Genomic DNA, 27,367 nt, shown 5'->3' on the forward strand with positions numbered 1-27,367 from the left:
AAATGAATTACAATTGGGGCAGAAATAAACAGTAAGCAGGTTCTGAATTAAGACTTTTTACCATGGCCCAGGTAGAGGTGGAGAGAGGTGTCCATTTAGCTAGAATGTGACTGGATATACTCGTTAAAACATCAAGTTTTTCTTTGATCAAATCAGATCAACATGGTGATAATAATTACTTCAGGATAATCAGAAAAATCGAATTGGCTGTTGATGACATCATAGGAATTGCCAGGACGCATTCCTATGTAGTTGGTTACATGTGTCTTTGATAAAGAAATGTGTGGAAACATTGATAGTACTTAATGTAGTGTAGCCTGGAAGCTAATCTTGACCTAGGAGTCTTCGGCAGAAGGTAGGGCTAGGGCGAACACCAAAGGGACACTTTTACTTTCTGCCTCAGAATTTATGGCTGTGTGCACATAATCTGATGTAATGACGGCAAAGTGTAAGTAGAAAAACGGTACTTTGAATCATCAACAGTAATAAAAAACCCCTTGCTCTTCAGACATTTTACGCTAATGGCTACTATTTAGAAGTAGAAAAAGCATGGTAAACAGAACTTACATTTCAAAACTGCTTAAAAAGTTTAAGCTAATACAAAAAGTAATACCAATCAATTTTCAAAACTTGGAACAGCTTTCACTGACAGTGAATTAGGAAATGGGGTTCAGAATAGCATTTGTTTTCAATCACGTTTGGGTTGGTATCTTAAACATGAATTAATTTTGTCCTTTAAGGATATTAAGTGTTACTTCTTTTGTTTAAGTTGATTTTAGAAAGAGAGAGAAGGGAGAGAGAGAAACATCAATTTGTCGTTCCACTTATTTATGCTCCACTGGTGGATTCCTGTATGTGCCCTGACTGGGGACAGAATCCACGACTTTGGCATAATCTGCACGATGCTGTAACCAACTGGGCTACCTGGCCAGGACCTTCACTGGTACTTCTTAGGTCAAATTTTAGGGGGGAAAAATGGATGCTGAGAAAGTCTGTCCTACCAACTTTAAATAACTCATTAAGTTCCTAGTGAATATAAGGCAACTGTTACTAAGTAACCTCATAATAGCTATTATTAAGGTTTAGCCCAACTCTAAAGGCAGTTTATTTTATGTTATGAAAAACTGTTACAAGATTTCATCCATGACATTAAGTTAAACTAGATCTACCAGCAAGAGTAAAGTCAAACAGGATTATACTTTGAAGTCCATAATAAAAATAGACTCTTGAAACCCAGTACCTTCAGTGCCTCTCTGTTTTTAGAAATTAGAATAACTAGCAGTTTGCTATTTTTCCCTCAACAGAAATTATTCCACTTAATTAAAAAATATGTCTAAAATAGTATGTTAAAATATTCAACAAAAGCCTGGTGCCCAACACAAACTAAATTCAGGTCTGAATTTTAAACTAACTTATCACTTAAGATATAATCACGAAGACAATGACATGTGTGACTCTTGCTGGCAGTGCTGGTAACCATCGCCAGCGTCGTCAAGGCGCCCACACACCCATCTCTAGGACTGCTCCATGCACGCTTATCTCCCGTTTCTCTTAGCAGCTTGTCTAATAGAACGCGCTCCTCAGGGGGTGTTCCTGGTGTTTCGGATTGAAGTGAACAGTGGCCGGTTGGTTACTCAGGCCCCCAAATTAGGTTACAGCAAAAATGATTTGAAACTTTCCCACAGAAATTATCAGAAGTGCAACGTGATCGATAAAGCTGACGCCAAACCCTGCATTATTTCCATTGAAACATCCAGGCTCTCACAGTTACTACTTGCGTGACCTTGGGCAAGTCACTGAACCTCCCTGGGTTACAGTGAAACGGGGCACCCACCCCTGCTGTCTGTTAACAAGATTAAAGACTGAGAGTTTAGAAAAATGCTTGATGCACAGTAAGCGTTAACTGTTGTAATGACTACTTTTTAGAGCACAAATAAATAGAATTAGTAATTGTATAAGTTACATTACTTACCATAATAATATTCTCGCTCTTTTTTACCTATGGCACTGGAATATATTAAATGCAGGTGATTTGTCCAGTTGGAAACTTATTTTAGTCACTGGGTCACGAGACACTGATGGTGTGTCGTGACATTCTTTACTATGAATGGCATTAAAATCAATGAACTCCCTCCAAAGAAATCACAAAACAGACCGACACAGCATGCTAAATGGTTTAGTTTTCTTCACAGTGGAATAAAACAATCTCTCTGACCATGGATGGCAATGATGCTCACTTTAGCACTCTTCAATCTGCAAAACACTTCCTATGCAATGGTGAGAGTGCTCCTCCTGTCTTTCGTTTTTTCCTACTTTCAAAAGACTTCTCCACCCGGGGAGACACATTTCTTCTCACTGGCCTCGTGCAGCAGCACCATTACTTTTGCCCTTTTTTTTTTTTTTTTACAGGTATTGAAGTGGTAAAGAGAAATGAACAAACTCTTTTCCCAACACAAATTCATAGAAAATCTATAGAAATAAAAATGTTTCCAAAGGCACTGAATATGCTTAAATTTCATGAGTAAAAAGACAACTTGGTTACTACCATTTAAGCTTTCAAGTTTTGTAAACGATCTACAGAGCATTCCAACGTTTTCTGTCTAAGGAACACTCCCTACTCCTCAAGCCTCTGGAGCGGCAACTGCCACAAAACTCTGCTTTTCTCAAACAGAATTCTCTCGTATGAAATCTTCATTTTGCAGGTCAGAAATATGGAAGTTTGGCAGGGTGATGAAGGGAATAAGGTCAACAGCAGGTAGTTTCCTTCACTTTTAGGAATGAAGATCTAAATATAGACTCATAGATGTTTAGGTCCTGAAGGAACTGGGTCTCTAAGGCACTTCATAAATGGCAAATAACCATAATACAGAAAAAAGTAGAATATAAAGTTATTTCGAAATTTTCAAAGTTCAGGGACCTAAACACTGTCACTAAGGATGAGCAAGGGAAACACTACGTCAAATATAACAGCCCAGAATTGGGAAGTCCACTTCATTTACATTCATTTCTCACGGGAAACAATTTGTGGTTTGCAAATTCTATTTTCATTTGGTCTTATCTGATCCTTTAGGTGCTGGTGGTGGGACCTACCATTACACCGGTCTCTACTGGAAACTTAAACACACCAACACACCTCATACACAGCCCAGGACCCATGCCAACCCCGAAGGTCCCTAAGAGTCCCGGGCAGCAATGCTGATATTTAGAACCTTCTCCGTGCAGGGAGGAACGTACACTTCTGTTCTTACCACTGAGATGCAGCTTCTGCTCTCATCATCATAAATGAGGCCAATCCTAGTGACACTGAACCGGGCCCGGCGTTTTACCTCACGTCCCACTCATGAAGCGTCTCTGAGTGCTGTCAAGTGACAGACATCCCTTGGCATGGAGGAACTTATCGTTCAATCAAACATAATTTATTCCTAACCCTCTGGGGCATGAGCGCAAGATCTTTGTTTTGTAAAACCAGGATTACAACAATATAAAATGGTATAGCCATTTTGAAAACGGTTTAGCAGTTGGTCAAAATGTTAAACACGGAGTTACTGTGTAATCCAGCAATCCTACTCCTCAGTACACCACTGACCCCTGAACAACATGGATTTGAACTGCATGGGTCCACTTATGTGTGGATTTTTTTCAATAAGTACCTGTACTGCTTTCGATTTGTGGTCTAATGGGTGCAGAGAGCCAACTGATGTATGCTATTTCATTTGGGGAGATTTTGGTGTCCGTGGGGGTCCTGCAACCAATCCCCCATGGCTGAAGGACAACTAAATTTGGGGGGCGTTAGGTTATACGTGGACCTTTGACTATGCATGTAGGGGGTTGGTGCCCCTAGCCCCCACATTGTTCAAGGGCCAGCTGTGTGTATACCAAAGAGAAATGGAAGCTACATCCACATGAAACTTGTATGTGAATGCTCTTAGCAGCATTATTCCTAACATCCACAAAACGGAAACCGTCCAAATGTCCACCAATGGATGAGTGGATGGATGCAGCACCCAATACAGCATATCCACACAATGAAGTGTTCTTCCGCTGCACAAACGCATGACGCACTGACCTATGCTACATGGTAAACTTTGAAAACAGTATATCAAGTGAAAAGCAGTTCACAATATTATATATTGTATGAATCCATTTTATTCTTTAAAAAAATTTATTGTTATTTTTTAGTGTTGTTCAATTACAGTTGTCCCCATTTACCCCTCATTACTCTCCTCCACCCTACCCATTTCCACGTGCCCTTCAGTAAATGAGTGGGTCAAAAATGGTGGTACATTTACACAATGGAATACCATGCAGCAGAAAGAAAGAAGCAGCTCCCACCCTTCATGACAGCATGGATGGATCTGGAGAGCATTATGCTAAGTGAAGTGAGCCAGGTGGTGAAAGACAAATACTGTATGATCTCACCTATAAGTGGAACCTAATCAACACAACAAACAAGCGAGCAAAATAGAACCGGAGACGTGGAAATAAAGAACAAAGTAACAGAGACCAGAGGGGATGGGGGAGAGAGAGAATGGGGAAAAGAAGGGGAAGGGGCATCAAGGAACATGTTATAGAGGAGGACTGAATGTATGGATCCATTTATATGAAATGCCCAGAATAGGCAAATCCATAGGGAGAGAAAGTAGATAAGTGGTTGCCTGGAGCTGGGAGCTGGCCACTGGTGGGACTCGGGAGTGGCTGTTAATCAAATGTTAAGGGGTTTCTTTTGGGGAGAATAAAATGTTTGAAAATTAGATTGTGGAGATGGTTGTACCACCCTGTGAATGTACTAGAAAACATGAACTGTACATTTTAAATGGGTGAATTCTATGGTAGATAAATTATATCTCAATAAAGCTATTAAAAAGTATATATACCCATACATAAACACATGTGCAGACGCACACTATAAGGGAATGCATCAAAATATTAATAAAGTTTTCATATGTAAAAAAAAGAAACACCACTCTTTAAAAATATGAATTTTTGGAAGAAAAGATTTTTACAAAAAAGAAATTCAATTAAGAAGGATAAGAAGACCATAAAAAAGGGAAGGGCAGGAAAAGACTATAATTCACCATTAAAGAAAATGCTGAGAGACAAACATGAAGAGAACAAGCTTTTTATGTGGCAGAATGGCCTCTGCAGCAGAGTTCAGAACACAGCTCTGGTCCCTCCAGATGTCAGTCGTGAGTGACACCATAAACGGACTCCGCGATGTCAGTTTCAGGCTTCATGGAAAAGTGCTGGGACTCTTCAAGCACCCTTCTGATCTCTTTGTATCATCTCAGGCCTTACCCAATGAGGGCCTGAATCCCCAGGAAGCTTGGAACTGCCCCATGTACCTGGATATTACCCCCATCCACATATTTCCATTCAATCTCAAACACTGTGACAGTCATATAAGAGGCTTCTACAAAATAGACCGTCTCCTTTCTATACCAATGCAAAATTCCCTTTAATAATAAGAGTGCTCAGTAAAAATGAAGAATTCCCTACCTTGAACACATTAAGCTGTTGGTTGATTGTCTCTGTTTCCATAGCAACTGGGCCTTGTGACTCTTCATGTTCTTCGGCTTTCTGAAGCAGAGTTAGAAATTCCTTCAGTTTGCTATAAAATTCGCCAAGACGCTCAATTGTCCCTTCAACCTGCTGTTCTCTGGCTTGTGCTCGGTCCTGCAACTTGTTGCACTGTTTGCTTAAAGTCTCTAAGTCCCTTTTGATTCCAACAAGATCAGGAGACGGTTCCTCCGTGGCCAGCATCATCCTGCAGGTTTTATTGGCATTGTCGTTGCTCGCTATGAGGGCTTCCAGTTTCTTCAGAAAGGCTGTAATAGCCTCCTTTTGCTTTTGCAATGTTTCCACATCCCTCCCCACCGGGGCCATGCTATCCAGTTCATCATCAAATTCTGCAAACTGAGCAAACATTTCTCGGATGGTATTCTGGAAATGCCCAATGCCCTGAAGCTTGGTTTCTAAGAATGAACACTTCTCATCAACCTGCTGGCTTAGGGCACTATGCTCTTGAGCTAAGGTTTCTGCTTGTAATAAAACATCAGAGGCTCCCTTTGAGTCTGAGGCTTCCACCACAAGGTCCTGTGCAAGTCCTTTGGCCAAATCTACCTGATGCTTCAAGATCTGCAGTGATTTCTGCTGAGTCTGCAACATGGTCAGGTATCTGTTACTGTAAGCCTGGGGACCTAGAGACTCATGGACATCTAGCTGTTCCTTCGCAGACTGGAGCTGCCGTTTAGCTTCTTTGGACACTTCCTGAAATTCTTTAAACTTCTGGGCCATGTTCTCCAGAAAGAATTTCTTACTGTGAAGTTGTTCAGTGACCACGTCTACCTTCTGGTTCAGTGACTTATTCTCATCTGTAACAACCTCTTTATCTGTCTCACACACACTGAGCAGGCTATTGGCTGCGTTGTTCAGCAATTCTATCATCCCAAAGCGCTGGTCCACTTCCTTCTGCAGAGACTTTAACTTGGCAATAGAATTCTCCGTCTCAGCAGGATCCAGGCAAAATTTTAGCTCCTTCAGGTTATTCTGACATTTATCTATCCATGGCCGGAGAGTTTCCACATGCTCTTTATACTTGAGGGCTTTTTCCAATGAATCTTTCACTTTGTCTTCTCTTTCTTTCACCTGCTTGTTCAATCCATCCCAATTAGTTTTAATTGTGTTAAGTTGCAACTGTAAGGCTGCTTTCTCAGACCCTTGTGTTTTTAATAACAGGTTTTCACCTTCTGCAATGGCTTTTTCATAAATACTAGACTGAGTAGTCAAAGTTTTACGAAAGTCTTTCTGATCTTTAATTAATGACTCCAAGACATCGAGTTTGGCTGATATGGGCTGAGACTTGCTTAGCTCTTCTTTCTTTGTATCCAGCCATGCCTGAAAATCTCTAGACATCTGCTGAAATTGATGAGAGCTGGCACAGGCCGACTGAAGGTGCTGGACGAGATTCTCTAAAAATGAAAGTACAGGCATGTTTATTTTACATCAAAATGCTGATTTAATCTATGAAAAGCCAAAAGGGAAGTCACCAAATAAATGTGCAGGACTGCCTAACAGCAAGGGTTTGTGAGCACTGCCTATCAGAACTACAGGTGAGCTTAAGTCATTGACGAAGCAGGGAAAGGGAGCAAGGGGTGGGCAAAGCAACAAGCAAAGAGACAATCAAGGTCGGAGGAGGGAGATGAGAGGCCCAAAACAGATTACGGGAATCAGTAAAACTACATAAAGGTGCAGGGTGGTGGAGGACAGTCACACGCACACTGCCTGCCGTGTAGAGTCGTCTCTGCTCCGGTGAGTGGAAGTGACAATCGTCCACAGTTCTATGCTGATAAATAATCCATCTCTTATCAAACATGACGGTTTTCCTTTCCTGATTTTTACATCACCACAGAGGCAATATAATGAAGCACATAGGAATGGCATGGGTTTGCGTCTCACCTCAACCTCTGAGGATCTAGAAAACCCAGCCCAGGGCAAACGATCAAACCTCTAAGCCCCATTTCCCCAAATGTAAACTGGCAACCTGAATAAAAGCTGTTGTGGCAATGGAGTGATAATACATATAAAGTTCTTAGCTTAATGCCTGGCACATAAAAGAGTTCGTAACAGCAATAATCATAATCTTAACAGTTAATATTACCAATATCACGTCAAAAAAAAGGAGTAAGCCTAAACGGTGGCTGTGATCGGAAAGCAAATCCAATCAATTACAAACATAAACTGAGAAGTGACTGGGGGCAGACACCCCGTGTTACTTTTCAAACAGAACAAATGTAGTAGGGAAGTGCGCTCCTCTCTGACTGGCCCTCGTGAAGTCCAGTAACTCACTGCTGCTGCCTCCGACAAGCACTGGTACGTGGTCACAGAATCGTGGCCACAGCAGGGGAGAGGAAAAGAGCGCCAAACGCTCCTCTTTAGCGTATTTCTCTAGAAATGCGAATTTCTATGATGGGGTCAGACAAGATGATGGCAGATGAGAAAACGACCCAAAACCTTTCAAATAACGGTCTTCATCTGTCTTCCTAGTGAAATAGGACTGTCACACAGCCAAAACGTTTACATCTTTTAAAAGTCAATTTGGAAGACCCGAAATTTTAATGGGCCTTCATTAAGTGGCCTCTGCCAAGACTGTCCCTCCGCTACCTGTGTGGAACAACCCACTGCTGTCTGTGCCCATGACCACAACCGTTCTCTGCACCCGTGGTGTGAGTGGCTGCCTCTTCGCTTGTGCTCCCAGTGCGGACAGAGTCTCGTTAGGGCCCAGAGCACTGGGAACAGCTTGCAAACAGGCAATCTATGATCTCTACTTCCGGGAAATATACATGTTGGAAGAAGAAAGACAAACCTGCTTTTTGTTCAATATCCTTAAATGATTTTAAGATGCCTTCTAGTTGCCTACTAAGTTCTGCTTTCAAGTACTCTTCTTTCACCAGGGCTGACAAACCCTCACAGAGGGCCTGGGCCACTTCTATCTGCTTCCTTTCCTGCTCTAGCTCCTGTTGCATTTTTTGGGCTGCTTCCAACTGCTGCTTCACAGCATCGGGGTGTGTGCTCACAGGCGCGCTGCTGCTGAGCTCATTACCCAGGTCACTCAGTTTATCAGAAAGGCTTCTCAGCAGGCTTTGGTACTGCCTGCTCTTAACAACGGCTTGGTCAATCCAGTCACGTCTGTCATTCAACTGTCCCGTTAGGCTGTCCCATTTTTGGGTCACAGCTGCTAGTTGCTCTTTCACAATCCCATGGAAAGAAGGGTGTTCACCAGGCCGGCTCAGAATGCCCTGGCCAGCTGCTGTGAGCTGCTCATATTGAGGTTTCCGAGTGTCAAATTCTTGCAGCAGAATCTAAGGTAAAGAGGTAATGAGGGCAAATAAACACACAAATTATTGAGTAACTAATTGCAGAAAACATAACTTTAAGTTTCTAAAGAGACAGAAATGCTACTTATTTATCTAGTTTTTATTTTTGATTTTTAGTTACTGCTTTCCTAGTTTTTAATTTGAGGATAGTGAAATTATCTGAAAGTAATCCAAAAAGCTATGGAGCTTCACAGAGATAACATTTGCCCAAAATAATACCCCCCAAAGAGGAAAACAAAGGGAATTCTCAGCAGTCTGGGCAAAATGTATGAATTTTCATATACAAAGGAAAGTATTGCTACTGGACAAGGTCACATCACACACAAATTTGTTTTCTCCTACCTGTACTTTTCTCTTTGTAGGATTTTTTGAAGCACAGCATTTTGCACCAAGGGAAGTACACAGTGATAACAGTGCTAGAATATGTTACCTCATGGTACATTGATTTATGAAGGTTTCCTTTAACGTTAGATTTATTGATAGCCTTTGTAAGAATGGTTTTATCCAATAAATCATGTTGCTAAGAATGTGCAAGCTCAACACTGGCCCTCATTATAAAATGAATAACCCAAAAATTTCCTTCTTTTTTAGTACAGTATTTTATGTAGCTCTGACAGACCACCAAAAGTGGGGGCAGTTATTTCTCCCAAGATGTTCATTGATAGCTCTTGTGTTCCTTCTCTTCAGAGTATCTTTAGGGCACAGGAGCGGCCTCACAGCCCCAGTAGCGCTTAGACATAAAGAAACCTCACTGCAACCACAAAGGGGCTTCTCCTAGCGGCCGGCTTAAATTCTGCGGGTTTTTCACCCTTGTGGATTTATGTGCTTATAATTAGACTAGTCTAATTAACCCTCTGGGTTTCATGGTTCCCTCTCTGCTTTCCTTATTCTTTCCCCTCTTCTTATTGTTTCTCTCCATCCCTCCCACCCCCATCAAGGCTGTATTGCATGAGTTTTACAAGTTTCATTATCTACCACACCCAAAATAAACAAAACCTCAAGGCAGTAATTTCTAAGTAATGAAAGCATATACTAGATTCTCATAAAAGTGTTATTACTCATACAGTCACATTAATACTTCAAAGAAGGCCCTCGGAAACAGGGTCTGCACAAACCACAATCTGACTGACATGGTCAAGGGACTCAACCCACTACAGGCTCAGCTCGACCCACTACGGGCTCAGCAGACCACTCTGGGCTCACAGCCCTGGCTCTCTGGGGCGCCTGCTGAACCTCCGGATGGTATCTCACGGACGTCTGAAACATTGCAAACACGCTCCAAGGCAGTTAAAGCACATACTGTCCAAAGCTGATATATTTGTGATGAAAACATTTGTCCTGTTAAGTAACACTCACCTGAACCTGCTGCCTTTGTGTGTTCAGCATATTTGGGTCAATTGACAGGGGCCCAAGGACACTGACCATCAGTTCTTTTTCCACAAGCCACTGTTTTAACTGAGCCTCTGTGGTCTGGAATTGAGTTAGGTTATTAGAGGACTCTTCCAGTTTTTGTTGTCTGTCAACTGTTAATTGATTGAGTTCTTGCCACTTAGATTCTAAAAGAAAAAAGATAAAGGATAAAACTGGTATTTGGTTTTTATACATTTAACATGACTACATCTAGGAAGACAGCAGGATGTGACTCAAAATGATATACAATGGCTATCATTCCATGTTTATAACTCTTCTTACAGAGTTGATTAAAGTCTAATCTAAGAGAATTAATTGCATTTGTTGATACAGATTTTATGGCCTTGATGGCTGTGTCTCAACTAAAATAAAAGGGAAGTAAATTGGAACGGATCTTAGAAGATAATGCCGAGTATGGAATAGTCCTTGAAGCAAACAGGACCGTGAGCTCCCTCATTCCTTCTAGGGGTCCTACACAGTCCATTCATTCAGCTGTAACTCATCTGTTAGAACAATGAATATAAATCCTTTTCCTTAATATTAAATCTCCACTGATCAGCTCTAGGCACGTGACCCCCAAATTTTTATATCTTTACCCAATCATTCTCTTCTAATCAAATTGTACATTAGTTACCAGCTGCCAAAAGTTACACTAGGACATCTCACTGACCCTTTAAACTCAACATTAAAAAAACCAAAATTCATCACTTGACTTTGGGTGCTGGACATACAATATACACATGATGTATCATAGAACTGTACATTTGAAACTTATAAAATCTTATTAACCAATGTCATCCCAATAAACTTAATAAAAATTGAAAATTTTTTTCCTATCAAAATTGGTATATTTTTCCGACTTTTGGATTTTTTTTTCAAAGGTTATCTTCTCACCCATGCCATGGAGATGCAATAATTCAGAATGCTCTTTCATGACCCCCCTAACTCTCCTATAGCCTTGATCCTAAAACCTTAAACACGTCCCTTCACATTTCCAGTGCCCTAACTCCACTTTGGTCTTCTTCACGGTTTGCCCAGACCAGTGGTTCTCACACTTCAGCTGCATTAAAATCACCTGGAGGGATGATTATGCAGGTTGCTGGGCCCACACCCAGAGTTTCCCACCAGTAGGTCCAAAATGGGGCCTGAAATGTTGCATTTCTAACAAGTTCCCAGGTGATGTTGCTGCTACTGTTCCCAGGAACACACTTGGAGAGCCACTGTAAAGACCTGAACTATCAGCCTTCTAACTGGTTTCCCTGCGATGAGTGTTTTTTGGCTGCAATCCATTTGGTTCTGAAATAACTTGCCTAAAAAAAAAAAAATCACTTTTAAATAAGTCACTTCCTGTGCTGAAATTCTTGAATAACTACTTACCATCTAGATGAGAAAATCTGAAGACCTCTGCTTGACATTCAAGGATTCCCACAAACTGACCTAAGTCTACTCATCTTAGAGGGTTTGCATTTCAAAATGAACCCTCTGATCTAATGCCGCTGATCTTTCGGGTATCATCCAAACCCGCTTCTGCACACACAGGCCCCATACCTGACATGCTCTACCTCCTCCCCATATATCCCAGCTCTACCCTTCGTTCACGATTCCTCTGGATTTTACCCTCGGCTAGGAAGCCGATCCTGTTTTCCCCCTCCTCAAGACAACCTGCTCCTGAAGCCCAAAGTTACTGACCAGCACTTGAACACAACAGTCACTCAATAAATATCCGCTGAGGGATGTAATTAGTTGATCTGATGGGTGTTTTTTTCCCTAGCATACTATATATTAAAGGCCTGATTTTAATAGGACCCACCCCTGAATCCTAATGGCATCATTCTACATGGCATGTGGTAGTCAAACACAATCTCACAAAATAATGCAATTAAAACAAAAAGTTGAGAGGGAGAAATATCTAAATCTTACCAGGAAGCTGTTTTGAAATATACATTCTTCACTCCAATCCCTATTGTAAAATGCCTTAATAATATTCCCCCAAGTAACTCATATCCCAGGTGAGAGCCAGTGAATCAGGGACAAATTCATTCTCATGCACAGGACTCTCTGTATTGGATTAAATACATCACTGAACATTAAGCTCCCTTAGGATAACCTTTTTCAAAGTATGATGTACTTATACATTTCTAAATATATCACAACATATCTGGCTCAAAGGAAAGACAATCTTTAGCTAAATATAATAGAATGATTGAAAGTAAAATAATTCTTATTATCATCATAGCAAACACAGAGCACTCACTATGTGTCAAGCAGTATTCATCTGAGCTGTACACACTCACTGAATTCTGAAAAGCAATTCTGTGCAGTAGGGAAAATTAGTGTGATTGTCTTACACTCATTTTCCCTATTTCTATAGTAATGAAAAAGGGTGATAAGCCTACAGGGCTTGTAATAATTCTTTACCTAGGAGAAACAGTTTACATAGGGACAAGATTGATATGAGAGGATCACTCTGAATAAAGAAGAGAAGCCACCAGACTTCTGTGGGGAGCTACTTTTTCCTGGTTGGGGAAGAGAAGAGCAGAGAGTAGGAGCTGGAGGAGTCCCAAAAGGACCCCCTGGAGGAGAAGGGAGCCTACCTTTTCCAGAGAAATGAACTAAAAGGAATATTTAAATTAACATAAAATAAAGCACAAAAAATTAGAAGCACCAACATGTAATAAAAAAAAAATAAGCAATAATGAAAGCATGTCACTCAATGCACAGATGTTATTAACTAGTGTCTATCTTCTTCATTAAAAAAATTCAGTTACTGTGTTTAGAAAAAAAAACCCTGCAACATAAAATATGCCACCTTAGCACAATTTAATTTGAAATGACACTTTTAAATATGCAAAAATAGGTCAAATCCCAAGATAAGGGAGGCTATTGGACACGTTCTCTGATAAAGATTAGGGTTTTTTTTTTTAAAAAGACCGAGCTTCTGTTCATGGACTCTGGGGTAAGCCATGTAACACACCTATTTCCGCCAACATCTGTTTCCACTTGGGGGCCTCGGGAGTCTCCGGGTTCTCCTCCAACAGGTCTGTCAACTTGTCTTTCAACTCCTGCACTTTGTTTACATTTTGCTTCAGTTCTGCCTCAAATGACTAACAAGGGGGGAAAAATAAAGTAGCTACATTAAAGTATGTCCATACCAAAAGACAACAACACAATATGACAGAGAATTTTTTTTCTCTAGCATGACCAGAAAAGGAAAAGTTTCGCTCTTAAATGCTGACATGGGTGAGGACCTGGGTTGAACACTTAGTTATTTCCCTTTCTTGTTCTCACTCGTCTTCAGTTATCTGATAAAAGAATCCCAAAGGAATGCTATAGCTATAGAGATAATGACTCATCCCCATTACCTAGGAAGAATTTCATAGTATTCTCAAATAAATCATTTTGGAAAAAAAGAAAGATGACATCAGAAACATTGTAATTAACACGAAAATCAGTCTTGACAAAGACTGCCAGGTTTGAGAATGTACCAGTGAATAAACACTTTTCTGGACAACACAATGTAAGAGTTCAAATATAGGTTAGTAATTTGTAGACATTCTTGCCCTCATTGCCACAAAGTAAAACCATTTCCCCAATAGTGACGGCTGTGGAAAGAAATACTGTCTATCAAAGAACAGGAAAGCATGAGGTCCTCTATTTTGTACTAGACAGAACAGATCCCTAATACACTGTACACTTAGCCCTTAAATAAATCTTTTCTAATAGTTGACTGGTTAAAATCCTAGACTTAAACTGATTTAAAGGTGGCAAAGTTGCTTATACCCAACAGTTCACTCATCTTTATAATGTCTGTGTGCAAAAATAGGTAATCGTTGCCATCAATCTGTTCAGAAAGGCACATTAAACCAAACTGGCAAATTATTGCCTGAAGGTAATGGAGCAAGAAATCACAGCAGGGCTCCTGACCACCAGGGCCCAGGTTTAGACGCTCTCTGTTCTCTTCCATGTCTTCAGGAAGCGCGCCCCCAGAACATACCTTATTCTGCTCAACCTGGGTCTTCACGGCTTCCGTGTCTGTAGGTGTGGGCGCCTGATGCCATTTGGTTGCGGTTTTGCTCATCTTCTGTAGCCACTGCATCATGGCACTTGATTCCTCCTGAGCCTTCTGCAGTTTGGAGAGTTTACTATTCAGTTCGGTTAGTTTGTCCTTAAGCAAGAGGCCAAGCTCTTCGTAATCGTGATTTATGTCAGTCATATCTTTTTTAATAGATGTTAACCCTATGAAGAAGACAAATGACTATGTTGACACATTTTCAGGATGTTTAGAGTAGAGCTCTAGAAAGAAAAGTTTGCTTTGTAGGATATTCCCTTCTGTTTTGTCAATATTAAGCCTACTGTGATAAAGTCAGAATTTGTAGAAGTAATAGGTTAGATCATCTTATAATGCTTTTTAATGACAAATAATTTAGGGACATTCTGTAATATAAGTGAAATGAAATAGATACTTTAAATAGAATTTAAAAAACCAAGACCATGAAATATTACTTATTAATTCTTCACATATCAAACTCAAGAAAATAGCTTAAATAATATGTCCAGTGAAAAATATCTCAAATTAACCAAAAAGAAGGAAACATAACCAAAAGCCAAACTGAACTACTGGATTTCACTAATTTCAGATGAACAAGATTACATAAAATGTCATATAAAGATGATATTTATGGAGAATGTGACTATCAAATTAATATAATTTTAATTCATTTGCAATTTTAATATAACTATTATCCCACCTCCAAAAAGACTTCCTCTCAGAAAAGAATACCAATTTATCGTAATAAATAAGCACTTAAAGTTATTATTCACCTTTATTTGCCAAAATTTCGGGAGCATCTGTGGCTGTTCCTTCACCATTTAACATTACTCCACCTGTGAAAATATTACCACTGAAGTCATCACAGATTTCCATAGTATTTCTACACATTGATAGTAGGTTACATGAAATCAAACCCCTATAAGCAGTCATTATTTTAACATGTTGTTACTATTTGAAAATAGAAAATACTGATTCAATTTCAAAATCAAATGAAGGAACGAAATTTAAAAGATCAAGCCATTTCTTTCTTCTACACAAAGTTCATTCTTCAAGTAGTGACATGATCACCTTAACCACGAGAGTTTCGGTAAATGTACATTACATACATTACTCGTTAAACGTGAGTGTAGAGTAATCTCACTTCTGCGATGAAGCGTCTTTGTCGGTAGCCACGTTAGTGATAAAGTCTCTGAAGCTCAGCAGTTGCCCCATGTGAGCACTGCCCAAAGCACACAAGACTGACGGACAAAAAGAGCTCCTGCCTTACTGGAGAAATTGAAAACCGTCAGTGCATTTACACAGTGTTATCATGGGCTGTGTAGAGGCAGAGTGATGTGAAAAGACAGGAAAGCTAAAAGTAAAAAAAGAAGGAAATCCTATTGCTAAACTTACACTGTGTCTGTCACCAGGGAGAGAGGAGAGCACAGGGGCTGAGGGCCCGGGCGACCCCCCAGCCCCACTCACCACTCGCTGTGTGACTGGACAAATTAACCACCACTTCACCAAACCTCTCAATAATGCCTGTCTTGTGAGACCACAGTAAGAAACGCAGTAAACCTATATTGCCTAGAAAATAGAAACTGCTCAGTGAGTAGCAATTCTTATTTCTTTTAATTATGTAAACATGTAGCCTTGGTACCTTTTCCCATAACCAGAATATTAAACAGATAATTAGGCTTTCTTGTTCAAGTATGCATTGGCTATCCATCCAACACACAAAGACATTTCCCAAAACTAGCCACATGAGAGCAGTTCTAAACAAACAAAAACATTTAAATATCTGAATCTCAGTCTAAGTTTTGTCCCTTTAAAAAATGCACATACACAACAGCATTTCAGATGGAAGAGAAAATATCCTGTATGCTCAAGATTAATTCCTACCACGCTTAGTAGTTACCAAGAATAGAAAAATATTTTTAAAGGGCAACGTAAACTTGATTTTATTTTTTCATTGTTTATGCTACTACAGTTGTCCCTGCTTTTTTCTCCCTTTGCCCACCCTCACAAGCCCCACCCCCAGCCCTCCAGGCCAATCCCCGTATTGTTGTCCATGTCCATGGGTTGTGCATAAATGTTCTTTGGTTAATCTCTTCCCTGTCTTTCATCCATTCTGCCCCCCCTCCATTTTTATTTATTGCAAACAAAAAGTGGACATGAAGAACTAAAATAAAACACCATAGAGTTCCTTTTCTTAAAAATAAACCTGACATTTCAGGAAATCTGATGAGGAGAGAAAAGAGAGATCATCACATCATGTAAAACAGGAGCACCCCCGGAATGGGGTTCATGGAGCAGAATAAATGGTGGGCTGAGTGGCCCCGATGGAATGTCTCTCACAGCAGGGACAGACAGGGGCTGGGCAGGACACGGACACCACAGAAACTTCCAGAATAAAGATAGGGGGCCTGCCTTCTGTATGTTCTTGGATTAAAAAAATTGAAAACACTGAAACTGACAACAATGTAAGTATGTTTTAAATTTAAAACTATTCCCACAACTGAATTTTACCAATAGAATCATTATTTATACACAGGCCTCCGTTTCGGTTGAAAAGAGTGATTCAACCATAATAAAGATTGTGATTTAGATGTACTGGTTAGCATATTACATAATTGTTTTCTTTGTGAATAGTGTGAGGAGTAGAAGCAGCTGGGAATAAAAGGAGAGGTCCACTCTACAGAGGAGAACCAGTTTCCTTCCCTCACTTCCTCCTTCCCAGGAAACCAGACTCACTTCGACATCAAATATTTCAAACAGAAGTTTAGCATCTCCATTCATTAAGGTAAAAAAAAAATTAAAATCTGATCTTTCCCTTTCCCCAATATAATGCTCCTTCTCCTTACACATTAATTTGCCTATATTTTAGTTGTAGTCTTTAATAAAATCAAACATAAGCAGGATTTAAAATCTGACTAGTCCAGATACTTTTGCATCAGAGTTTTTAGCATGTTTATTTGTGCCATCTTTCTTGTTACTTCCCCTTTGTATTTCTGAGATTATTTTATGCATTGATTCAAAAAAATAACACACACAAATAAAATTATCATGAGCCAGCCCCATTCTTACGGGTTTCGCCATGAATGTAAACAGGACACATACCTGATGTTACTGCCGCTATCGCCTTTGCAGGGGTAGTCAGGGCACTTATTAGGTTACATAGTGAGATCCCACTGCTGTTGACTTTCTGAATCTCTGGTGTTTTTAAACTCCACTCTTCTTGTAATTTCTTGAGGTATAAAAACACATTATTTTTCAGTCTTCATAATATTTTCAAAGTTATACATTACAATCCAATTTCCTAAACATGTCTTAAAACAATAATGGTTGTGGGTCCCGATTCGTGGGGGAGTGGATGGAAGACAAAGGCAGCATGCCTACTCGCTCCAACAGCCCGGGTGACCGCTGACACTGTTAGCAGTGAGCAGTGGAGCAGGGTCAGCCTGCGTTCTGCTCCCAGCCACAGCGGAAGCCCGGCTCTGCCTGGCTGCCGTGGGTTCTAAACTGTCAACTGTAAGATGGAGAACTACACCAGGTAACAGTCAGGTTACAAGAAGAACTGTCCTGGGAACAATTTTAAAAATGGGAATTCAAAATTCCATGTAAGAGTGTGTTTTAATCATCAAAATTTCAATGAATTTTGAAAAACACACACCTCCTTGAATTGGAGTATAAAAATTGGTGCAACTGGCCATAGGTTTTGATGAGTAAGATGACAAAAAAAGACTTGTATACTTCGTAGGGATTAAATTAACTTCTATCTTCAAATATTGGTTATAGTGTTAAACTCAAGCTACAGTAAAATGCTGAGTTGAAGAGAGATTCTGTTACTTAACATTATGAGACATGGCATTAAAGTAGCTGAAACTAAGTAGAGACTTGGTGACGAAGGGAACTTAGATACGGTAAGAGTCAACAACTCACTATCCATCTCTTCAAACAAAGCAAGTTAATCCCTCAAGAGATCGGATAACCCCATGCCATGACTTCCCAATATAACCAAAACATGCCATACCTACATGAGGGTCTACCTTATGTGACACTACAAACGAGGAAACCACTATTAATCTGAACCTCTAATTACCGACACAGGCAAATGAGCAATTAGTATTAGACACGATGATTCACCTTAGTTTCTTCCAAAGATTTTCCTAAATCTTCTGCACCAAAAGAAGGCTGCACAATGGGAACTCTTTCTGTGGTTTCTTTTATCCACGACTTTAATGATTGAACCAGGACTTGGAAAGCGGCCATCTGTTCTTGACAAGAAGACACAGCCTCTTTCCTAGATAACAGAAATTATTGATGAATTTAAGCCACAGAAAGGAGACGCTCCAAAGGACTAATTACTAATAAGTAACTTTCGTCAAATCAGGTTTAATATTAAGAAAAATCTTCCCCCATGTACACTCTAACCATCTGATACAGGAGGAAAGGTTTATAGGTAGTAAGTGGAATCAACTGAGAATTCGTCTAATTCTCAGAGCAAGGTCTGTAGATAGAGTTAGGAGAAGAAATCTGTACCCCATATGTAATGGCACTCCATAATGCTACATAAACTCGAAGCCTATATAAACAGTTTTAACATTATTTAGATTCAATGAGCTTTGATCTGTCCACTTTATTGGTGCTTACTGCCAGCAGGCACAGGACCAGCGGGGAAACATTTACACATCACAGACATGAGGAAAACGTCGCGCCACCTAGTGGTTCTTACACTATACTACAGTCACTTTAGTGGATGGATAAAAGCAGGTGCCTTAAAGCACTGATTTCAGGCACCAAAAGAAGTGAGACCTAGTGGCTGAAAAGTTTTAATGGGTCTCCCCTATAGATATTGAGGAGGCTCCTAGGTTAACTCTATGGACCTTTCTGTACCTCAGCACCACGGAGGGGGGCGCATGCCCAGCACCGGAGCAGCTGTGGAGACAGATTTGGAACGTGGCCAACATGTGGAGAACACGCACACATGTGCAAGTGTGTGGAATACTGGCACATAAAAGTGCACTGCAGCTGGGCTAATTACCGATGACCACGTGCTTTTAAAATCAAATCCATTTGAAAGAAACAACCTGGGGTTTACCTGAGACAACCAAGACTATTTCTTCTGTGTAAAATATGGATTAAATATTATATGACGAGATGGAAAATATAGCTCTGTGAGAAGTACAGACAGCACTCAAAGGCTTGAGGTAGAGAATTATGAAGAAATAGCACATAGTTGAAAGAGAAATAACGTATTCTATTTGGGGGGGGTCTTCTGTATCACCGTTAGCAAAACCAGATGTTCCGTGTGTGTGCTAAACCAACAGGAGATCAGAAATACAAAAGTTCAGTCACGCGGCTCCGCCCTGTACAGCTCTGCAGCTCAGCTTAGGTTCTTATCTTGACTGTTCATAGAGTCATGTCTTATCAACAACTCAAACAAAGTAAACTATTTTATAAAAAAAAAAAGGGCAGTCTCTGAATTGAACCCAGAAAACAAATCATGGGCTATGTTAAGGTTATTTCTGCCTTTGCAAATAAAAAGATGGTATTTGCCAAAGGCTTCAGACACTACAGAAAGTTTCGGTTATTTTCAGTGATACACTACCACCACCATTTTCCGTACATAATGCTTTCTACTTTCATATATGGTATCTTTAATTTCCCTGCTAAATATTTTAACAAAACTACACTTAATTTTAATAGCCCAAAAAATCAACACAGAAGCACTTATCTAGTAGTCCGTGCTTCTTCTCCAGTGCTCAAAGTTGTTTCAGGTATCTCTGTAAGTAAGTAAAAGTAACTCATTCTAATTAGTATCACACAGAATAAAATCCAGTTTCTTAAGTGGTGCTTACTTTTCTTTGATGGTATCCTCCATTTCTTTGAATTTCTTGGACAAATTATTTGTTTTTTCAAAAACCAGGGCCTTATCACCTGGTAAGCCATGGCTGGATATCTCCTCCAAGAGACTGTGCAAAACTTCCAGATCTTTCTTGCGTTGTAAGAATTCAGAAGTTGATTCCTACAAAGCATTTAGATATCCAATCAATGTAAGATGTTGCTAGCTCTTCAAATGGCATCCCGTCAAGAAGTACGATGTGACCAGAATCTGACATGAAAATAACCCTGCCCTATGGTCAGTATTCTAAGTATAAACAAGCATGCAGGCAGGTTAGTTAGAGCACAGTAAACTTCACTTAACTGAACAAGTCACTGTTTACATCTGTCCCTTTGTGAGTTCTGGCACAGAAGAAGCTTACATCATCTATGATATGTGAAAAGGGTATCCCTGAGATACAGTGTTCATTTCTAATCAGTGAGCAAAGGCTTCAAGGAGAAGTTGGGATTTGTGCTTTGTAAAGAAAGCAAGCAGAGATCTTTACTAATCCACCAGCAGAGGAAATGATGATGGCTAATAATAATTCTGCCAATAAACATATAAGCTTGTCTCAACTGTTCAGGTACTTGACCAGCCCTGTGAGAGCCAAGGAAGACACACCTGCACATACTGGGACAACTCAGGAACATCTTTCCCTGGCACGTCTGCCTCCGTGAGGGTCTGGCTTTTTGTCTCTAAAAACGTTTGAAGCTTTTCTGAGAGGTTCTCAAACAGTTCTACTTTGGTTTTCAGCTCCTCCATTTTTGCAAGTTTCTCTTTGTGTTTACGGCTTGCGTCTGAAAACCGGACAGACAAGTCGTTCATTTTGGCTTGCAGTGAGGATGCGGTGGACGGGTCTGTTGTTTCCATAAACTTCTTCACTTTTTCATTCATGGCATTTATACTGCCCTGGCGACTTGCGATGTCCTGCTCCAGCATCTGAAACAGATCAAGTATTGCATATGCTTTATAAGAATGTTTACAAATAATGTCCCAGAGTTTTAAAAATTACTCTTCCTAACAACATAAGCTTAACAACCTGTGACTAAGGAAGGTTCACGGTTGGGACTGACTGACAAGTTTGATCTGTCCCTTGAGGAATCCCGTCCCAAATCTCTTCAAGGGAGAGTAGAGAACAGCTGGCTAGTTGCCTGAGAGAGGCAGGAGGCGGCTGCTACTCAGCAACCCCGGGGATCTAATGGAGCCTGAGGATTATCCACGGTCCTAATTTTTAAAAGGCTAGACAACAACAAGATTGATCTGATTAACCTCATGTGCAGCTGGCTGAGTCAATGACAACCACGATAGGACTCGATGTGTGTGTAAGCCCCTACAATGAATAATCCTCATGAAAAAGGATACAAAACTCTTTCTGTACTCCTTCATAGAGAAATCATTTTACATATCTGTTTTTGTGCAAGCACTACTTTCCACAGATATATTCAGAAAACGTCTGTGTTTCTATATCCTTAAATTTGTCTTACATTTACTTATTCCTGGAGGTATTTAATTGGGTTTATTTTTTTAATCTAAAAGTGGTATCATTTATTTCTTTTTTATATGTCACTTACAACGTTTTTACTGATGACATCCTGGAGAGCAGCAGAGTTTAAGGGCACTTGACCTTGTTCTCTCAGAGAACTTTCCACACCTGCCATCCAGCCGAGCATGTCATCCAGGCCGTCCTGTACACTCAGTGAGCGGGTCAAGGTTATCTGGAGTTTCTCATGGCGTTCATTAACAGACTTGGACAGACCATCGTACCTCCCAACAATGTCATCTAGTCCAAAAAAAATCAGGAAATGTTATCCACAAAGTTACCTTTGCCCTAGTCCTTTTCGCAAATACACTAAGAGGAAATCAAAAAATTTCCACACCAAAGCTGGGACAGAAAAGAAGTTTAAATGATAAATTTATAATGTATTATTAGAGCACCATCTAAACTCTTAACAAAGAAAGAAAAGATCACGCTGGAGGATGAAAACTATTTTTAAAAACAGTTAATACATGTATCATCTGCACTTGAGAAAAGAGTTTGAGATGCATGAACATCTCAGTTGTCCTAGAGAGACGAGAGCAGCCCACACGGCAAACCTTTGGAGTAGTGCGCTCGCCCAATCCCATTTCAGATGAACCACACTTACTGATGACCACATGGGGAGTAAAATGGGACCCTCACACACTGCTGTTCTCAAGGAACAATATATAGTCATAAAACCTTGCCAAGAATTAACCTTTACGTATAAAAATTCTCTCCCTCCCTTGCACTAGCTCTCTCCCTCTCACACACATGTATAAATTAAGCTTCTGTCATCATCCTAAGCAAAGTACTCAGATGCACAGAAATCTGCAAATGCCAATGTACTGAGAAAACATACAACAATAAAAACCCACTTAAAATAAAAACGATCCAATTTAAAAATGGACAAGGACCTGAATAGACACTTCTCCAAAGAGGACACACAGATGGCAAATAGACATACGAAAAGTTGCTCAACATCACTAATCATCGGAGAAATGCAAATTAAAACCACAAGGAGATATATCACCTCACACTAGTCAGAACAGTTATCATCAATAAATCAACAAACGGCGAGTGCTGGCCAGGAGATGGAGAAATGGGATTCCATCGGTAGGATGCAGGTCGGTGCAGCCGCTCTGGAAAGCAGTGTGGAAACACCTCAAAAAATTAAAAATAGATCTGCCTTCTGACCCAGCGATCCTACTTCTGGGAATATATCAGAAGAAATCCAAAATACTAATTTGAAAGAGCATAAGCACCCCTGTGTTCACTGCAGCATTGTATACAATCGCCAAGATATGGCAGCAGCCCAAGGGCCCGTCAGTAGATGAGTGGATAAAGCAACTATGGGACATTTACACAATGGAATTCTACCCGGCTGGAAAAAAGAAGAAAACGTTACCTTTTGCGACAGCACGCAAGAACCTAGAGAATATTATGCTAAGTGAAATAAGCCAGTCAGAGAAAGACAAATACCATACATGATTTCATTTATATGGGGAATCTAATGAACAAACTGAACTAATCGGCAAAATAGAGACAGACTCAGCGAGCAGGATGACAGCTATGTGGGGCAGGTGTTGGGGTGGAGGGATCAAGCCAAAAGGAAAAAGGACTCATGGACACATACGATAGTGTGGTGATTGCAGGGGGGATAAGTGGTAATGGAAAAAATACAATAAAAATAGATAAAGAAGGCTGAGATTATTCTTAAATGTACACAAGTAGAATCTATTTAAAAATTTTCATACCAGACAAAAGGGAAAAATAAACAAGCTTAACAGGTCAATACATCTCAGATGAGATTAACTGTACTTTTATTCTGAAGATGTGAGATGCTTTAAAAAAAAAAAAACCTTTCTGGTCTAGTTTTCACTTGCATGTTAAGCCCTACATTTTAATACCCTACATTCTATGCTGCAGAACGATGAAAAGTTCCAAAGACAATGGTTTTTAACCTTCTCTCTCTCTCTGAAACGATCTGTTTTTAATTGTTAATTTATCACTTATATGCCAAGGATTTGAAAAGTATTTTAATTACCTCTGAATGCTTCAGTCTGATGCACTGTAGAATCCTTCAGTAGAAGAAAATTTGGACCTAAAACATCTCTATAAAAATGAAGTATCTTGCATGCTTGTTTGACCCAGGGAACTAATCCATATAAACAAACAATATTTCTTTTTAAATGTTCTGATATTTTATCATGAGAAAACAGGCAAATTTTCACTGAAATGAGATGTTACATTTAGATGACTCACAGAGACAATCAGGCTCCCGTCACTAAAACACAATAAAGCCCCTTGCAATGCTGACGGGGGAGGTGGACAGCATTTAATAAGCCCGGAGATGCTACTGGCAGGGAAAATAAGCAATGGGTTCAAGTAGGAGTCCTAATTTGAAAGAGCAAATACTCTGAATTGCAGGTCATAATTGGCAGGTGAGCTGCTTCTCAGATGGGCACCTCTGACCCTAGGGTCACATGGGCTATCCCTTTAACGGTGCTACGTGATTTCCCGAGCAGCCACTTTAATAACGTTAACTCAGTTTTGGTGTTACTGGTATTTCTGGACTTCTTTGTGAAGAAATACTGTCTCACTGAAGTAAAAATCTTGATTTTAGTAAACAATTATTTTAGAAAAAGGTACAGAACAAAATGTACTAAAATATTATTTTTTAAGTGGTTGATTTTTTTAGAAGTCATATAGATCCTACAGAAACTCCTCTAAATCTTAAATATACTTACACATATTCCTAGAAAATTATGCCTGAGAGAAGTTTTAAGGTCTTAAAATAAGGTAACGTATGGACTATAAACAAACGAAAGCCAAACTAAGTATGATTAACAATGGGGAATATGTCAAAATACCTCTTCGAATAACAGAAACACACGTAACAAAGTCGTTCTTCCTCCACCCAATCCCTCCGCCCAACCCCTCACAGTGGTGTGGCCAGCGGGGGGCGTTGGGACAGTGCACTGGGGCACAGGAAACAAAGGCCAGAGCTTCCATTCGTACTTTTGTCTTACACTTTGAAACTTTACATTTTTGTGTTTTATAATTACAGTACACATAGTATAATACAGTGATATGTCTATGTAATTTATAAATACGTGTGCATATATGAGGGTGCATACTAAAAATTCTTTGAAAAGGGTGCAAGGTCAAAAGAGTTTGGATGTCTGTAAAAAAAAGGATCCCCCTGTACAAAGTGGTTTCACAAGAGCAAAGTTCATTCTTTCTCTTTGTCTGGAATTTCTATTCCGATTTCAATTCATGCTCTTTGGGGTGAAACATATGTCGCATCATCTGCTCGTCTCTCAACCCCTTAAACCTGTGCTCTTGCTTTGGAGAGAGAGATCCCACCAGGAGTCTGTTTTGGAAAGTTCTCCTTTCTGTGGTGACTATTAGATGAAGAGTTTCTGTTACATTGTCTAAATACAATATTAAAATTTAAATACACTGTTTTCACACTACACAGCTCCCATTTCCAGATTCTAACAGTCCCGCCAAAGAAGGCACGCCTTCTCCCAGAACGAGAAACATCATTTCACAGGGAAAGGATGTGAATGAAAAGTATGGGCTGGTGAGCCTTTTCTCCGTCTCCATTAGAACGCCTGCATTTAAAACAAGGAAATGAACACTTACCCAGTGTTTTCTGGATTTCATTCTTGGCTGGCAGCAAAGATCCCCTGGCATCTAAAAGCACTTCGGCTGTTTTTTTCAGTTTCTCTACAGCAACCTGCTGACTTGATATCTGTCCTTGCAGAGCCTGGAGGACCGAACGCTTCGATTATACTTGGTAGGACTCAGTAACAGATTTCCAACAGGAGAAAAACGACTTACAGAAAGGTAAAGTTCAGGTGGACGGAGTAAACTTTTCATCATCATAAGCTTACTCCAGAATTCGTAGACCGTGGCCAGTTATAAAGTGGCACTAGCAAAAGCATCAGCCAGTCAGGATAATAGAAAGTCAGTCTTGAAATAAATCTCGAGCATATGTTCATGTTAACTGGCCTTACTCCTGATCCTGTGACCCCCCCATCGCTTGGCCTGAGTTGCCCCTTAGCCCCCAGTTTTAGTCTTTGTACAATACTCCCACTACTACCAGGTAACAAAAACAAACAAAAAACAAATATCTCCACTTAAAAAGATCATTAAGGACCTCTATTTCAGCAGATCCTGAGTCATATTTCGTACTGTTAATTCAATAAAAGTCACATAACATCTATCATATTCAAAAAGGCCTTGCTACATGTTGTGAGAAATACAGAAATCAAGCACACATGGAGCTCCATGTGTCACAGGGACCCCCTAGTCTAAGACAGAAGAGATTAAACGTCAAAAGTGAGTAAAAAAAGTGCCACCAGAAGTTTAGAGGAGGAATAGCCGGAGAGGGAGATGGTGTCACCTCTGGGACAGAAGCGTTGAGATGGGTCCTGAAGAAAGTATGGATGTGGGCAAAAGGAAGTGGAGGAGGAGAAAACTTCCCTGGAGAACAAAGAGAAGGAACAAAGATGGGAACAGAAACACCTGGGGAAAATGAGAGTCCCATCCAGTGTGAGAGTGTGTACAGTTGAATAAATACTAACAGGACTGAAAGGCCTCAAATGGCAGGCTTACACTTTACACTTTATCTTGCAGCAATAGGGAGATATTCAGAGATCTGGAGCAAGGGGGTGACAAGCTCTGAGCTGTCTCGTGGAAGGCTGAGTCGGTAACACTGTGCAGGATACACAAGGGGACGAAAGGAAGCACAAAGACCAGTTACGGGCAGCTTCACAGTAATAAAGTCGAGAAGGCATGTCTGAGCTGAGAAAGCAGAGCTGGTTATGGAGTTGGGAAGAGTCCACGGGACTCGATGACTGATTAGCTACAGCTGTGCTGTCCAATACGGTAGCAATAACTACATGTGGTTTTTAAACTTAAATTGATTGAAATCAAATGGAATTCAAAATTCACACTCCCAGTTGTACCAGCCACATTGCGAGCGCTAAGTAGCCAGGTATGACTGGGGGCCACCGTGTCGGACCGAGTAGATTAAAGAACATTTCCGTCATCACAGCATGTTCCACTGGACATCTCTGCTTGAGAGGGCAGGTACAAAGGACAGAGGTGAGACTTGAGAAGTACCCAAAGTTTTTGAGCCTAGGTCACGAATGGAATTCATAAGCCAAAGTGGGAGCAAGTTTAGGAGCAAAGTAGAGTCTGTTTGGGAATGACTAGTCTGTTTCATGACTTCAAAGTGCTTTCGGGACACTCATGCAGAAAGAAATAGCAGAGCTGACATGAAGGAGACTCTGAACACAGGCCAGAACCAGACATAAAGCACTGGGAGTCAAGCCCCGTGATGAGACTGAAGGGAGAAAGCACAGAAATGCCAGAGGAGGAGGCCCCTCTTTATGCCAGAGGAGGCCATAGAGTCATGGAGAGTACTTATATCTAAGTGATAAGGACAGGAAAGGAGATAGACCAAATGTGATCAGGGAGGTGAAAATGAGTCCAGAATAATTCTGTCCCCAAAGTTTAAAGGAAGAGAGAAAGTGGAAATGGTTAACTGTCAGCTGCTTCAAGAGGATAATGTAACCTTTAATTTGCTGAACAGAGGTCCCTGGAGTGCTCTGAGTGAGCAGATGCATGCCAACAGCAAG

General features: G+C 40.3%; 1 protein-coding gene across 14 annotated transcripts in view; it reads right to left on the reverse strand.

Moving 5' to 3' along the window:
- Positions 1-27,367, reverse strand: part of DST (dystonin) — a 422,554-nt gene that overhangs the window by 88,996 nt on the left and 306,191 nt on the right. For all 14 annotated transcript variants that reach the window (XM_053913661.2, XM_053913670.2, XM_053913655.2 and 11 more), the window contains 12 exons: positions 25,365-25,488; positions 21,769-21,977; positions 20,819-21,136; positions 20,175-20,341; positions 18,460-18,616; positions 17,434-17,560; positions 15,105-15,167; positions 14,278-14,519; positions 13,258-13,387; positions 10,230-10,429; positions 8,363-8,858; positions 5,497-6,968 (listed from right to left, as the gene is read on the reverse strand). In XM_053913661.2, coding sequence (XP_053769636.1) covers positions 5,497-6,968; positions 8,363-8,858; positions 10,230-10,429; positions 13,258-13,387; positions 14,278-14,519; positions 15,105-15,167; positions 17,434-17,560; positions 18,460-18,616; positions 20,175-20,341; positions 20,819-21,136; positions 21,769-21,977; positions 25,365-25,488 — 3,705 coding nt within the window. The remainder of the gene's footprint in view (positions 1-5,496; positions 6,969-8,362; positions 8,859-10,229; positions 10,430-13,257; positions 13,388-14,277; positions 14,520-15,104; positions 15,168-17,433; positions 17,561-18,459; positions 18,617-20,174; positions 20,342-20,818; positions 21,137-21,768; positions 21,978-25,364; positions 25,489-27,367) is intronic.

Source organism: Desmodus rotundus, chromosome 11 (genome assembly GCF_022682495.2).
Source record: "Desmodus rotundus isolate HL8 chromosome 11, HLdesRot8A.1, whole genome shotgun sequence".
NCBI lineage: Eukaryota > Metazoa > Chordata > Mammalia > Chiroptera > Phyllostomidae > Desmodus > Desmodus rotundus.